This window comes from Arachis duranensis, chromosome 5 (assembly GCF_000817695.3).
Source record: "Arachis duranensis cultivar V14167 chromosome 5, aradu.V14167.gnm2.J7QH, whole genome shotgun sequence".
Lineage (NCBI taxonomy): Eukaryota > Viridiplantae > Streptophyta > Magnoliopsida > Fabales > Fabaceae > Arachis > Arachis duranensis.
The window spans coordinates 495,115-510,285 of NC_029776.3; the positions used below are offsets into that span (position 1 = coordinate 495,115).

At 34.0% G+C, this 15,171-nt stretch overlaps 2 protein-coding genes across 5 annotated transcripts in view; one reads left to right on the forward strand and one right to left on the reverse strand.

The window, feature by feature from the left end:
- Positions 1-5,885, reverse strand: part of LOC107487245 (7-deoxyloganetic acid glucosyltransferase) — an 18,191-nt gene extending 12,306 nt beyond the window's left edge. Inside the window, exons 1-2 of one of the 2 annotated variants that reach the window (XM_021141870.2) lie at positions 5,280-5,884; positions 437-866 (exon numbers count right to left, since the gene is read on the reverse strand). In XM_021141870.2, the coding sequence (XP_020997529.1) occupies positions 437-866; positions 5,280-5,772 (923 nt within the window). In that variant the 5' untranslated portion in view covers positions 5,773-5,884. Of the gene's footprint in view, positions 1-436; positions 867-5,279 lie in introns of both variants that reach the window. The other variant, XM_052261973.1, reaches the window with a different exon arrangement.
- A 1,977-nt stretch (positions 5,886-7,862) lies between these two features.
- Positions 7,863-11,594, forward strand: LOC107487244 (uncharacterized). 3 transcript variants are annotated; one of them, XM_052262276.1, is made up of 7 exons: positions 7,863-8,294; positions 8,386-8,492; positions 8,804-9,193; positions 9,299-9,576; positions 9,903-10,032; positions 10,529-11,034; positions 11,128-11,594. In XM_052262276.1, the coding sequence occupies exons 1-7, from the start codon at positions 7,979-7,981 to the stop codon at positions 11,255-11,257; spliced, it is 1,857 nt and encodes a 618-aa protein (XP_052118236.1). In that variant the 5' UTR covers positions 7,863-7,978; the 3' UTR covers positions 11,258-11,594. The 3 variants fall into 3 exon arrangements, with proteins under 3 accessions (XP_052118236.1, XP_052118237.1, XP_020997531.1); XM_052262277.1 differs by having other exon boundaries at positions 8,804-9,175; XM_021141872.2 differs by having other exon boundaries at positions 8,804-9,576.
- Positions 11,595-15,171: the final 3,577 nt, after the last annotated feature.

The following is a 15,171-nucleotide window of genomic DNA, read 5'->3' on the forward strand; positions in this document are numbered from 1 at the left end:
CAGTACTTTTTATTAATATTTAACCAACATCTTATTTTTATACCATTACAATTTAAGATTTAAAGTATTAGTTGAATAATAGACAAAAATAATAAATTTTATTAGTATATAATATTGTTATTAGTAAAAAATATGTGATAAGAGTTTAGTTAGATAATAATTAACAAACCACTATAATACATGATATATAGATCATAAAATAATTTGTATGTAAATTGAATTTTACATATGAATATAAGTATTAAATATAGCCAAAAAAAAAAAGAAAAAGTCGCACGTTTATTTTATAAAAAAAGTTTTATATTACATATTTTAGTAGTTCATTTTAGCATTGATGAGATAGTTTTGAAAAACTAATTAGTCAGATATTTAATAAATCTAATAATGGTAAGACAGTTTGATAGTAATATATATGAGAGCAAAAATAAAATTGTACCAAAACTCCATGAGACTCTCCTTCGTCATGGTAGTTAAGCTACCAAAGCTGACGTATATGACTGATCTGAATGGATGAGAATCGAGCCACTCCATGCAACTCATGTCCTCTTCCCACATGCTGTTGTTTGACGTCGTTATGGAGGTTGGTGCTCTGGATTCACGGTGCTGATGGAGAGGTCCGACGGTGAAGATGGTAGGGAAGTGGCGGCGTATGTGAGACAACGCAGGGGCTTCAAGATCATCAAAGGTGTTCAATATGACGGCGCTTGCACGGAGCGACTGTTGGGTCTCGGAGACAACGGTTTCGAAATGAACATGGGGTTTCCCTGTGTCACGGTTTGGACGAAAGAAACTTGGGAGGTCTCTACATCGGAGCAAGTTTTCCATTCCTGGTATGCTAGTTATGACGCGGTCCATGTCTTCTTCCCCTTCAAGGATTTTCAACATAACACCATGGTATTAGTCACGACTCATGAAAATGAGATGATTTAATTTTTTTTATAATCAACTTCAATTAATTTCTTTTTAGATTAAAATAATTCTTTTTACTCGCACTTATTAAATTTTATTTCAATTGTCATGATTTTTAACAAAATTATTATTATTAATATTCAATATTATTTTGAACTATTAATACTAAGAACCGGATTTAATAGCATAATAAATTTTAAGAAATAAATTTAATAGTAAAAAAATATATTATAAAAGGAACTCTAAATCTTCATTGCTGGTTATAATACCCGATAACTTTATAAGTTTAATATGGTTATATTATAATCATCATTCCTCTCTTAAAAAAATATTAGAATATTGATTATATATTCACTTAAAAAAATTTTTATGAAGAGAATATATATTACAACAAAGCATCAAATCATTTATGAGAATAGAACTCATTTTCCTAAACCAACTAAACATAAAAGAAATTCATAGTCATAGAATAATATAAAAGAATTCATAACATTATAATCTCATAATATATTTACTATTCTTAATTTTTTTAGTGTTCCACAATTCATGTTAACTTGAGTATCAATGTCTTTATAGATACATCCTCTTCATAAAAAATGTTAAATTCAAAACATATATTGAAAATTTAGGTAGCGTTTGGTGGAGAGACAGATACTGAAAGACTGAGACTGAGAGACAGAGACTAAGAGACAGAGACTGAAATAAGTTTTAGTATTCTGTTTGGTGCCAAGTGAGAGACAAAAATTGAAACAAGAATAAAATTCTAATTTAATTTACACAAAGGATAAAATTGGAATTAATTAATTAAAATGAGAGTATTTTAGGTATAAAATGTTATTAAAGTTTCAGTCTTTGTTTCTAAAAATATCAGTCCCCTGTGTCCCTACATTTTGGAGGCACTGAAATACTGAAATTTTGAGGACAGAGACAGAAACTTTAGTACCAGTCTCTGAGCCAACAAACATGATACTGTGTCTCAGTCTCTCAGTCTCTGTCTCAGTACTGCAAAACAAACGCTACCTTATAGAATAGAAAAATAATAACATCGTGTTTTCATATTACTTTTCACAACTTTATTCAAATGATTTCTAAATTCAAAAAAGTGGATATCCAGTATTTCAAGATATCAATATTATAATACTTTAAATGCTTATCTCAGTCACTCTTATAGACTATTTTATCGAGTGAAATTAAAGGGTTCGAACAAGTATTATAACATCTAGTCCTTTTTTCACTATGAGAAATTTTCGTGGATCCTATCCATACTATTTTCTGATGAACTGGATCTTCTGTAGACAAAAACAAGTTCAGACCATACTTAATGACACTAAATAAGAAAGAAAGAAATAACACTAGCTAAACTTTCAGAGAAAAAAGAGAGACTTAGAACATTTTGTGAGATATAAAAAGTGAATATATTACAATGTTTTTGAAATCTAATTACAACTGGGGTGAGCTCCTCCTTTCATAGAGGTCTCCATATGACAACAATATCTTATAGAATTTAAACAAGCCTATCATACAATGCAAGCTGGTATTTGCTTGTCTAGCTAAATGATAAGTGTATTTAAAGATGGATTCGTAATCTGAGGTTTAAGGTGGTGAATATATTAAGGAAAATAAGACAGGTGAATATGATGGATATGATTTAAGATACATGGATAATGGGTTTATAGTCAATACCTGAGGTACAACGGTTTTGTCTTTGTCCATCTCAATCTGACGAAGTTGGGCCTTGACTTAAACCAGTTCTCTATTTTTTTTTGTGGAACTCTGGGCCAAAGTACCTATTATCGATATGAATTCTTGGTTAAGTTGAAAAGCTTGTGTAGAGAGTTGGTTCTTGAGTTCAGTAACTTGTTCTGCCACAGATTCTAATTGTGCTGAAAGATCTTCAGTTTTTTCTACAAGAGCATCAAGAGTGTGGTCTATTCGGAGTAATACTTTATTTTGGTTGACTGCATTATCCGTGTGCCAATTGAGGACTTCTTCTTGAGGAGTTGTAGTTTGATGTCCATATGGAGTAACTCCCTAAGAAATTACGTAAGGTCTTCTAGTAATTTTCTTTTCATCAGTCTGGGTCACCAAAGATGAAAATTCTTCCTCATAAGGTCTGAGAGTTGCAATGCATGGGATTGTTTTGGTTGACCAATAAGAATAATCTGTAGAACCCTTTTGGGATAGCCTTTTTTTTAGCTTTGGTGCCATATCTGCATCATCAGGGAGCTCAGGTCTCTTATATGAGCAAGAGGTTTGCTGTGATCTTTTCTTCTTTTTCTTGTTTCTCCGTCGCTTACCATAATCTTCATCATCAGTATCACTTCATTGGTTAGGACAATCACAGTCAGAATCACACATGGAGGGATCAACATCCCAGATAAAGTGACCATTTAAATGAGAAACATAAACAGATTTTCTATTTTCATAGAAGTGCACAGATGTGTCATTTTAATCATGAGTTGTTTGCATCTGAATAGGAAAGATCATATTAATCCTTCTAAAGGATGGTCCTCGCGTAGAAGTTTTCCTGATTACTCTTGGTTTCTGAAAAACAATAGTCACTGTTCCATTACTATTGTGGGTAATAGTTGGGGATGCTGTAGTATGAATATCAACCTATTCTTTTGAAAAAGTTTTCTTATAATCAGTGATCCATTCCAAAGGAGTAATAGAAGAAAGTTCTTCAGTAGTGATCATCCTTGGAATGTTCACGATTGCTGGTCCTCTGGCATTATTTGTGAACATAAATAATGCTTCTCCTGTAGTGTTTAGAAGATTGAGATCGAGAGCATGGTCTTAAACTCTGTAGACGACTTCGTGGTGCAAGGTAGCTTGTTCAGCATTAGAGCCTTGGATTACCTCAACTAGTTGTATCTGGATTTTTAATCTTTGAGATATCGTTGGGTCTGAAGCCTCGTGGTAAAATTAGGAGTTATAGTAAGGATGGCACTTCCATTTGAGAGTGTAGTAACTAAAGCCCCAATCAAGACATGTTGGTATTTCATAAAGGTAGAATTTAAAAGAGCAACTTTAGCTATTACTGGAAGGGATCTTCTTCCATGAAGGGTTAGGATAAGCCTAACTGCTCCTAGATGTAGATGTGTGTAGCCTTGGTTTTGATAATTTTAGATGAGTTCTTGTGAAATTTCTAGGGTTATATATTGTTCAGTAATAGTGGCTTTTAAACCACATTGTTGTAGATGAGAAGACTGGATAACTTTTTTTGGTGGAGAAGAAGGGTTCCTAGTTATAAGATGGCGAATGGAGGTGAGGATTGATTTAATTTCTTTTGTCTTTGGTAGAAGGAATAGGGACTAATGAGTGGGTATTCAGTAGATAAAGTTCTGGAGTCTTCTCGGGATGAATTCTACCAATTGATCAATTTATTGGCAAGAGTTTTCTTTAGACTAAGGGGTAAACGATCTATACTTAAAGAAGTAGAACGATGCGTGAGGCTCTGATACCACAAATAGTGAATTTTTAGTACTTCAAAAATTTTAAATATTCTTTTACTTTTATATGTAATTTTAGATATTATATAATCATATATATCAATAATGTCACAAAAGATATATTTTTAATTAAAAATAATACAATGAAAAACAGTTAAATAAATAACATATATATAGAGAAAAATATTTATAACTATAATCTTGCTATGTTATCCATAGCATTTCTACCGACTCTTATTTATAATTGTGTTTAATAGAAATATCTTTGTGGATGTGTCTAGTAAAAATATTTTTTTATAACTGTATTTAATAAAAATACCTTTATAAATATATTTTTTAAATGTATCTTTTTATATATATATTTAAAATATAATAATTAGTTATTATTAATAATAAGTTGACATATAATATATTATATTGATACTTACATTTTTCGTTACGACTATAAATATCAAAAGACATAGATTGATAGGTCATGTAATGGATTTAGAATGTGTGGTGAAGGTTGTTTTTTCTTTTTTGGTTGTAGGCGTCCCTATTTAGTGTTTACGAGGTCGGAAAGTGAAATAAGGCCGCAATTCAAAAACCTCCAACAATGGTATACGAATTACGAAAAGTCGCAGTAGCTTAGAGAAGACAAACAGAAAGTCAAATACTGTGTGTACAACGTAAATGAATAAATATCTTTCATTTTTTAATCAATAATGGTACGAAAAGTCTTAGTAGCTTAGACAACATAACCTTTTTGATTCTGTAATCACCATTAAACAATATTTTTTTTATTTTTTTATTATGTTATGTAAAAAAGATAGATATTCGAAAAATATTTTCCATTGTATACTCTAATAATCTATCTAACAAAACTGAGGAATAAGAAACAAAACGAGGAATATGCGTGACATTAATGGGTAGGCGTACCTGTAACAGGGAGTTCGTTTGACTGAAAGAGATATGGAGCCCAGAAATAAGTCCAGAAACAAGAAGCACCGATGGTCCGAAAATGAATAGTTGCTACTCCAACTTCTTCAGCCATATCATTCGCCAACTTTGCGAAAAGTCCATCAGCTACCAAGCAAGTCACCTTCTCTTTCACCAAAATGTCTCTCAGAAGAGGCTTTCCATGCACCTTCAGCGACAGAAGCGGCTCCGCAGCTCGCTCCCCTGACCGAGGGTGCTCCTCCGGTAGACCGTCAGGGATGGTCTTAAACCGGAGCGTAGGGTAGCGAGCCAGGAGGGATTCTATGTCGGCGAAGCGCGTGAGGCGGTTGTGGGTGTGTTCTGTGTTGAGGAAAGTGACGTGGAGGTGGCGGAGTGCAAGGAGCTGAGCAAGGTTTAGCATGGAGTTGACGTGGCCCTGTGCTGGACATGGGAAGATCAGAACATGAGCTGAAGATGTTTGCGGCGGTTTCATTTCTTGTGTGGCTGAGATGACTTTTTTTTTTTTTCAGCTTTGGAAAGGACAACTACTAGAGGAAGTTTAATTTCCCAGCTATGACCGAAGCTAACCCGGTTGGAAGGGAATGAGACTATATGTCCATATATAATGATTTCCTTTTCTTTGGGTCATGATGCATGCCTATACGCAATGAATAATGATAGATTCCTTTTTTTTTTGGTCAGGTCAATGATAGATTCTTTTATATATATAATATATTAATATTACGTTAGTTGGTCCAAAAATGCTTTGGACTTTGAATGGTCCAACAAAATTTTAGTTGAAAAAATATTAAAACAACTGTACATGTGCATCTTTATTTAAGAAGAAACAAGAAAAAAAAAGTATGTAACTATGTATGCATATTGTGTAGGTTATTTTTGTTAAATTTAGATTAATTTAATTATAAAAGACACTTTTATGTATAGCATACTACTAAAGTCAAAAAATTATTGATCTAATCAACGGGAAAAATAAGATATGTTTTTTCAGAAAATTTACGAGTTAAATATTAAAATAGTTTTTGAAATTGGCGTCATACACTAAAATTATTTCTAAGATTGATAAAAAATGCATTATATTATTCTCTGACCCATTTTTCATTAACGACCTAATGACGTGATTTGATGACATGGGTTGTTAGTGACACGTGTCACTCTATGATTTGGCCATATGTAATAGTATGATGATGTGTTGACCAGTGACACATGACATGCTGATGTGGATGATTGTGTCATGTGTCACAATACTATTTGGCTACGTGTCTGTTTGTGCCACATATCATAACAATATTCGTCCACGTGTCATCCATTATGTCATCATTGTAGATGCACCAAATTAGTCCCTCATTTTGCATTAAGTGACTCATTTTAATCTCTAAAATTGAATGTCGTGCACTAAACTAGTCTCTATACTAATTTTTTTCTTATTTTTTAAAAAATTTAAAATTTTTAATATTTTGGATGCACTAATTTTAATTCTATTTTTCACATATATTTAAATACAAGTGCTTTTATAAAAATTTTTAAGATTTTAGTTTTAATTATATAATTTTTTTCTATAATAATTTAACATTGATAAATTTTGTAATATATAAATATGCTATTTTAAATAAAGAATGATATGATTGATTAGAAACATTTTTTCATAAAAAAAAAAGTGTTTTTAACAAGAAATCAAGAATTAAAATACGCAATTTTTCGGTTCTTATAAAATATACGTTTTTGTTGTGTGTAAATAGGCTAGACTGAAGGACAGTAATTAGGGGTACACGCAAGAGAAAAAATATTTTATAAAAGCACTTGTATTTAAATAACATGTGAAAAAATATAATTGAAATTAATGGATTTAAAGATAATGAGAATTTTGAATTTATAAAAAAGAAAAGAAAAAAAAAAACTAGTGAAGGGACTAGTTTGGTACACGATATTTAATTTTAGGGAATAAAATGAATTACTTAACGCAAAGTGAAGGACTAATTTGGTGCATCTACAATGTTGACATAATGGATGAATATTATTGTGACATGTGGTCAAATAGCACTGTGACACGTGACACAACCATCTACGCCAGCATGCCATGTGTCACTGATCAACACACATTATCATATCATTACACGTGGTTAAATCATGGAGTGACACGTGTCACTAACAGCTCACGTCATCACGTAGTTAATAGAAAATGGGTAAGGACTATCGTGGTATATTTTTGTTAATCTTAAAAAATGTAATTAGTGCAATTAAATCCTTAAAGACAATTTTAGTGCAGGACACCAATCTTAAAACCATTCTGGAGTTTAATTCGAAAATCCACTTATTCTCTTATAATATAGGATTTATGTTGAATTATTATATTTGGTCTGGACATATTTTAAATACAATAATGATTATATGTTGGAGTATTAAATATTAAATTGATTTATACAGTTAAAATAAATTTAGAAATAATTAATATAAAAAAATATTTAAAAATAATTTAATTAAGTTAAAATATTTAAATATTAAAATTTGTCTAAATTATATTATATATAACAAAAAATTAAAATTAGTATTCGCCATGCGGTGGCCGATGGTGTGAGTGTACATGATACTTGATAGGTCTGGAGGGGAAGTGTGGTTGGTGGCGCAAGTTGGCAGTTTAATTTTTAAAACAAGAAGTAGCGGTGGAGGCGCGTGGGTTAGTGATGGCGCTTCTTGGGGAGGACGGCCGGGGTTACGAGCTGGCGCGGAAGCTGGAACGCTGCGGTGTGTGGCGGAGCTGGCTGGGCGACGCCGCCTACGCCACGTTCTCACCGTTCCTGTCTTCCCCTTCGGCCTGGGACTCATTCATGTCTTCTCCCTCCTCCGATTCTTCCAAATCTAGGGCTCACCTCTTTCTCCAAATGAGGGTCCGGGCTCTCCTCTTCGACAAGGCTTCTGCTTCTATCTTCTCCACTTCCCCCAATTCAGCATATTCTTCTTCTTCTTCTTCGCTCACGCTACACAACCTCAATCCTTTTTGTTAGTTTCCCTTTCATTCTTCTTCCTCGTCTTCTGAAAATTCCGAATTTTTTAAGTTTATATTATTTTATTATTTTTTTTGGAGGGGCAGATTTGCAGCTGCACGCTGATGATGTTTACTTCACCCTTGAGAATGCTGCTTCTTCTTCTTCTTCTTCTCAAGATGGGGTTCAAACCGCTACTATTTCTTCCTCAAAGGTATTTTCGTGTCATTTTGATCTGTGTTATTTTTGCTTCTCCAATGAGGTCCGTTTGTATGAATTGCATTGGAAAGTAGATTGAGGTAGTGGAAGATCAATAGAAGACTATAGATGAGATAGTAAGATGAACTTAGTTTTGAGTGGCTTGCCTAAGTTACCATTTAGTTAATGATTCCATGATTTTGGAAGGATATTTTAGTAAATAGCTGATTTTGTGAAGGGAATGTTTAAAACAAAACAATAATTTTCCCCCACTTTGGTTCTTAGAATTTCTTATGTGTTAATCAACATGAGTGACTGGTGATGCAGAACCAATCCAAATCAGGTTCTGGAGCTGGAACTAGATATGTTGACTCTGATATGGATGGCATGTCCCAGAGATACAGGAATGATGAGCTGCCTGAAACTTGGTATAATCAGATGATTGAAAAGTATAAGTCCAACAAGAAATTGGTTTTGGGAGACAGAGAATTGCCCAAGCGTTCACCTACAGAGATGGCTTCCTATGTTACATACATTACTAATCTTAAGAAAAGGCGGCTGCCCTTCAAGGAAGATCATAATTCAGTTAATGAGCAACCAAATAATGGTAATTTAGTTAATGATGATTCAGAAGGTTTTCTAGAAATAATGTATGCTTGGAACTGTGTGCCTGAGAGTGCACTTACACCAACTGACAGAGTTGAGTATAACCCAAAGGTTAAGTTATTTGGAGTTCTTGATACCTTACCTCCTGTTTCCACAAGGAGTCCTGTTATGATTGAGAGACTTGGTATTAGGCCTGAGTATCTTAACATGGATCAGGGAGGAGGCTTGTACCGTGGGAAATCTGGACCTGAGGGAAACCCTAAAGTTGTTGGCCTTGAACAAGCAACAAAATTGTCTCAAAAGGTAGTGGCACGTGCATTGGAAAGTGTGGGATTTGAGGCTGCCATGGAATGCCCAATTGCACTCTTTGCTGAAGCACTAGGCGCTCACATTCATAAATTTGGAGAACACCTGAAATTACTTACTGATAGTTATCGGAAACAGTGTTCAGCCATTGAACTTCTAAAGATGCTTCTCAAAATAGAGGGCTTTAGGTGAGTTTAAAACTCTTCTATGTTTATTTTCAGAAATTAAATTTATGTCTGTTAAATTTTGCCTTGCCAGATTAGCCTTCTTTTGTACTGTTCTACCTCATCTCACTTTGATGATGGTGTGTGTTATCCTGTATCATTTTCATCTTGAGAGAATATGGTAAAAAGCAAATTAGTTTTTTGGTTATTATTCTTTCAGCAAGCATGTTTGATGCACATTTTGTTGGCAATATTTGTACTATTGTCCTGATCTATGTTTTTTTTCTTTTAAATTATTGCATCATAAACATAGCATGCTCCCATCTTAACATGCTCCTTGCTGTTCCCAGTAATTTTGCATCATTACTGGACGCTGTTAAGGATGGTTCTAGGAATATTGTACAACAAAATCATCAAGTTCATGGGATTCAGTCACAAACACAGCCACAGCAGCAGAGTTCTATTCGAATACCTCAGCAAGTACTTATATCTACTCCCTTGTGTTTTGTTATATACTTGTGTATTTTATGTGATTGGCAAGTGATCAACATGAACAGTAGTATAGCAATAGAGGAACTAAATATTATTTAGGAACATTTATAGTCTTAAACTTAAATTGGAGATGTATCTGGATCTTCTTCAAAATGGAATAATCCTATGCTCTATGTTTAATTCACAAAGAATCAGCCACTTTATTGCTTCCATGGGAAACTGATTCCTTAGCGAGGTGCACAAGTTATTTAGATAGAATGTGTTCATGCAACTTGTCATGATTATGCCATTTGTGTGGCTTAAGGAGGTTTATTTGAGACTGCAATTCACATTCCATATCCACCTCGTTCACTGTTTTTTTTTTCTTCTTAGGGTTTTCGTTCAATTTAGACCATCTCTGTGTTACAATTCCTTGGTTGGTTAAATAAAATCTTTCCATTCAGGTAATAGCTATATGAATTAGAATGTTAATATGCATGTGCAGGTACCAAGGCAGATGCATCAACAAGTACAGCAGTTTATTCATTCACAGAATCTGGCTTTTCAGCAGCATCAACAGCAGCAGCAACAACAGCAGATGCAGCAACAGCAGCAGATGCAGCAACAGCAGCTGCTGCAACAACAACAACAACAGCAACAACAACAACAACAGCAGCAGCAGCAGCAGCAGCAACAACAGCAGCAACTGCTGCTGCAACAGCAACAGCAACAACAGCAGCAACAGCAGTTACAACAACAAATCAGAAGACGGGCAATGTCTACACCTCGCCCTGCTATGGATATAGATAAGGAAAGACCATTGGTTCAAGTCAAGCTTGAGAATCCACCAGATTTACCGATTGATAATAATGCCTTCAATCCGACCAATTCCAGACATCCTCAAATGCAGTTAAGGCAGCAGCAGATGCCTGCGATGTCGAGTTTCCACTCTCAACCTGGTGGTCAGTTCAGGCAAATGGGTTCCCTACAGATGCCCCCAATACAGTCACAGTAAGTTACTTTGAATAGTTGGGTGGATGCTACTATTGGATTGAATTTATGATATCCTTGTTAAGACTTTGTTGATTTATGTTTCGCAACTAGGAACACGGGCATGGTTAGAGCACCACCTGTCAAAGTGGAGGGCTTCTCAGAATTGATGGGCGGAGGTGGAGATTCTTCATCAAAGCATGATTCAGATGAAAGCAGACTGACTTCTCCCAGTGGTAAATAGCTACTCTAGTATTTTTGACAACCAGCGTGTGCATCAATGGTTTCTTTTGAAGTTGAGTGGTCTATGACAGTTTTCATGGCCATTTTGTATTTTTCCCTTTACTTTGTATAGTAGCCCGTATAATAGCGTAAACATAGAGTGCATCATAGCAAGTGTAGCTTGTTGGATCAAATATCTGCTGAGCTGGTTGACCCTTGGCGTTCAATGTTCTAGGGATGTTCTGTAATAGATTACAAATGGATCAAATTTTGTTGGTATATATGTATGTTTAGAATGTTTGTGATAATTTATGATAACAATGTATCTTGGTAGGACTGTAGGAGAAGCTTTTGTATCATTTTTATGCTACATTTGGGAGATGCAGAAGGGTAAAAGGGGAAGTAAGGGTAAGGAAATGGATGAAAAGGGTTTTTTTTTTAAATGTTTATGTCCAAGTAAAAGAAATTAAGACGGAAATAACTTTAAAAAAGAAAAAAGAAAAAGAAATTGTATTTAGTCTGTCTTATTTAAAAGTGCATTGTATGTATGTGATTAGCTTAAATGTTTTTTTAATCCACAAAAAAGCTTAAATATGTTTAGTCTTTGTGAAAAGAACGAAAAAAAAATAAGGACTAAAACCGTTTTAAAATTTTAGAGAAACTATAATTAACAAGAAACATAATTATGGAGACTAAAAATATTTAAAACAATTTAATTTTATGTTTTTAATAAAGGAAGAAGAATTCCTTCCCTTATCGGAAATTAGTTTTTAGCAAACATACCGAAGTGTGCGTTTTGTTTTTATTTTTCTGGGATGAATAGAAACAATCGAATGAATCGATGACACCCGCAAAATAAAAAAGGCTTTAAGCAAGATACTACTGATGTAAGTAATATGCTGCAATAAAACACAGTAAGCAGGTGGATGATCTAAAAAGGAATTCGCCCTTATTTAAGCGGATCACTAAATTAATCACTATACTTACCCAATTTGGTTGACAATACATTTCACCTAACGGTGGTAATCATGTACTACAGGAACCTTAACCCTTAAGGTACAACAAAAAACCCGAGTACTCTTTCCTGTTACTCTGTTAAGGACGGTGGATAAAGCCATAAAGGGATGATAGCTAACTAGCTAAGGCCCAGAAAAAAAATACCGGACGACAGTTTAGGAGACTTAAAAATTAGACAACTATTAAAATTGTGGTTAATTTTTTTTTTATTATTCATAAAGAAGTTTATAGCCTTGAAACTTTTACAAAGACCTACATATTTTTTTTATAAAATTTACTTTTGATACATTGTTAGTATAAAAATTTTAGACATATATCTAATTACATAAAAAAAGAACTATCTTTTATATTGATAGTATAAATAATTATTTGAAAAAATGAATGTAATATATATAACTATAAAAAATATTTTATACTATCTATGCATAAAAATTAAATTCTGTTATAAAATAACTAAATAAGGAAGATAAAATAAAGAAATATAAATGAAAGACTCTAGTATTAATATTCACTAATATTAATATCATCCTACCATACCATAGTAACTATGATTTATATATTAATACTATATTTGTAATATGAAGAGAAAGAAAAGCTTAGTAGAAAGAGAAGAAATGCTTTTATTGATGTGTAAATGGCTTTTGATCAAGCCTTATATTTATACTTGTGAAAGTCTAACTTTCTTCAACATTATTAATTACAATCTATCTTGAGAATGTTAGCTTCTCATAGGAATGGGCATCCACGTCCCATTCTTATCACAACACTCTCCCTTGGATGCCTATTTAGGATTATGCCTCGTTAAAACCTTACTAAAGAAAAACCCAATGGGAAAAAACTTTAGTGAAGGAAAAAGAGTACAAAATCCTTTGTGATGGGACTGTCTCATTAAAAATCTTGTCAAGAAAAACCCAATAGGAAAAAAACCTAACCAAGGAAAAAAGAGTACAGTCTCCCCCTCTTGCCGACATCATTTAATGTCTTGAAATCGGCGCATCCCAATCTCATGTACCAATCTTTCAAAGGAGGATTTTGGGAGTGACTTTGTGAATAAATTTGCCAAATTGTCACTTGAACGGATCTGTTAGACATCAATTGTCCCTTGATTTTGAAGATCATGAGTGAAGAAGAATTTGAGAGAAATATGCTTTGTTCTATCACCTTTGATGTATCTACCCTTAAGTTGAGCAATTCATGCTGTATTATCTTCAAACAGGACAGTTGGAGCTATCTGATGATCAATCAGTCCACATGATGACAGAATATATTGAATCAGACTCCTCAGCCAAAAATACTCGCGACTAGCTTCATGAATCGCCAGTATTTCAGCATGATTAGAGGAGGTTGCTGCTAGCGTCTGTTTCGTGGACCTCCATGATATAGCTGTACCACCATATGTGAATAGGTATCCTGTTTGAGATCTCCCTTTATGTGGATCAGACAGGTATCCGGCATCTGCATGGCTAACTAGTTGTGACTTGGATCCATAGGGATAAAACAATCCCATATCAACCGTTCCATGAAGATATCGAAAAATTTGTTTGATTCCACTCCAATGTTTTCTGGTTGGAGAGGAACTATACCTTGCTAGTAAATTCACAGCAAATGATATATCAGGTCGTGTATTATTAGCAAGATACATTAGCGCTCCAATGGCACTAAGATATGGTACTTCAGGACCAAGGATATCTTCATTTTCTTCTTTAGGACGGAATTGATCCTTTTTCATATCCAAAGATCTTACGATCATTGGAGTACTTAATGGATGTGACTTATCCATATAAAATCTCTTCAATTCTCTGTGTATGTTGCTTGATGAATAAAGATCCCACTTTTTATATGCTCAATCTGCAGGCCGAGACAAAACTTAGTCTTTCCAAGATCTTTCATCTCAAACTCTTCTTTTAGAGTTTTTATAATTGTTGGAATCTCTTCAAGAGTCCCAATGATATTTAAATCATCAACGTACACAGCAATAATAATGAATCCAGATGCAGTTTTCTTTATGAAAACACAAGGGCACATATCATCATTCTTGAATCTGTTTTTGGCCAGATACTCAGTAAGACGATTATACCACATTCGTCCAGATTGCTTTAGACCATATAAAGATCTTTGCAATTTGACTGAGTATAACCCTTGCGAATATTCATTGGACGGTTTAGATATCTTTAATTCTTCAGGGACTTTCATATAGATATCCCGATCTAATGAGCCGTATAAATAGGCTGTTACCACATCCATTAAATGCATATGCAGTTTATGATATGTAGATAAACTGACCAAATAACGCAAAGTTATCGCATCCACTACAGGGAAATACGTTTCTTCATAATCTATACCGGGCCTTTGTGAAAAACCTTGTGCCACAAGTCGGGCTTTGTAGCGCACGACTTCATTTTTTTCATTTCGTTTTCTCACAAATACTCATTTGTATCCAACAGGTTTTACATCTGCAGGTGTACGGACTACAGGTCTAAAGACTTCACGTTTTGCAAGTGAGTCTAATTCTGCCTTCATGGCTGCTTTCCATTTTGGCCAATCATTTCTTTCTCGACATTCTTCAACTGATCTTGGCTCAAGATCCTTATTTTCATGCATGATATTCAATGCCACATTATATGCAAATATTTCATTGACAATTGTCTTATTTCGGTCCCAGTTCTCTCCTGTAAAGACATAATTTATCGAGATCTCGTCATTTTCACAATTTTCAGGTACCTGAACGTCTTCTGGCGTTAATATTATATAAGAATTTTGGACAACTGCAGGTGTCTCTACTATGTCTTTTTCAACAGGAATATTATTTACCTCTTTTCTCTTTCGAGGATTTTTGTCTTTGGAACCGACAGGCCTGCCACGCTTCTGGCGTGAATTTGCTTCAGTGGCTACTTGTCCTACTGGGACATCAATTCGAAT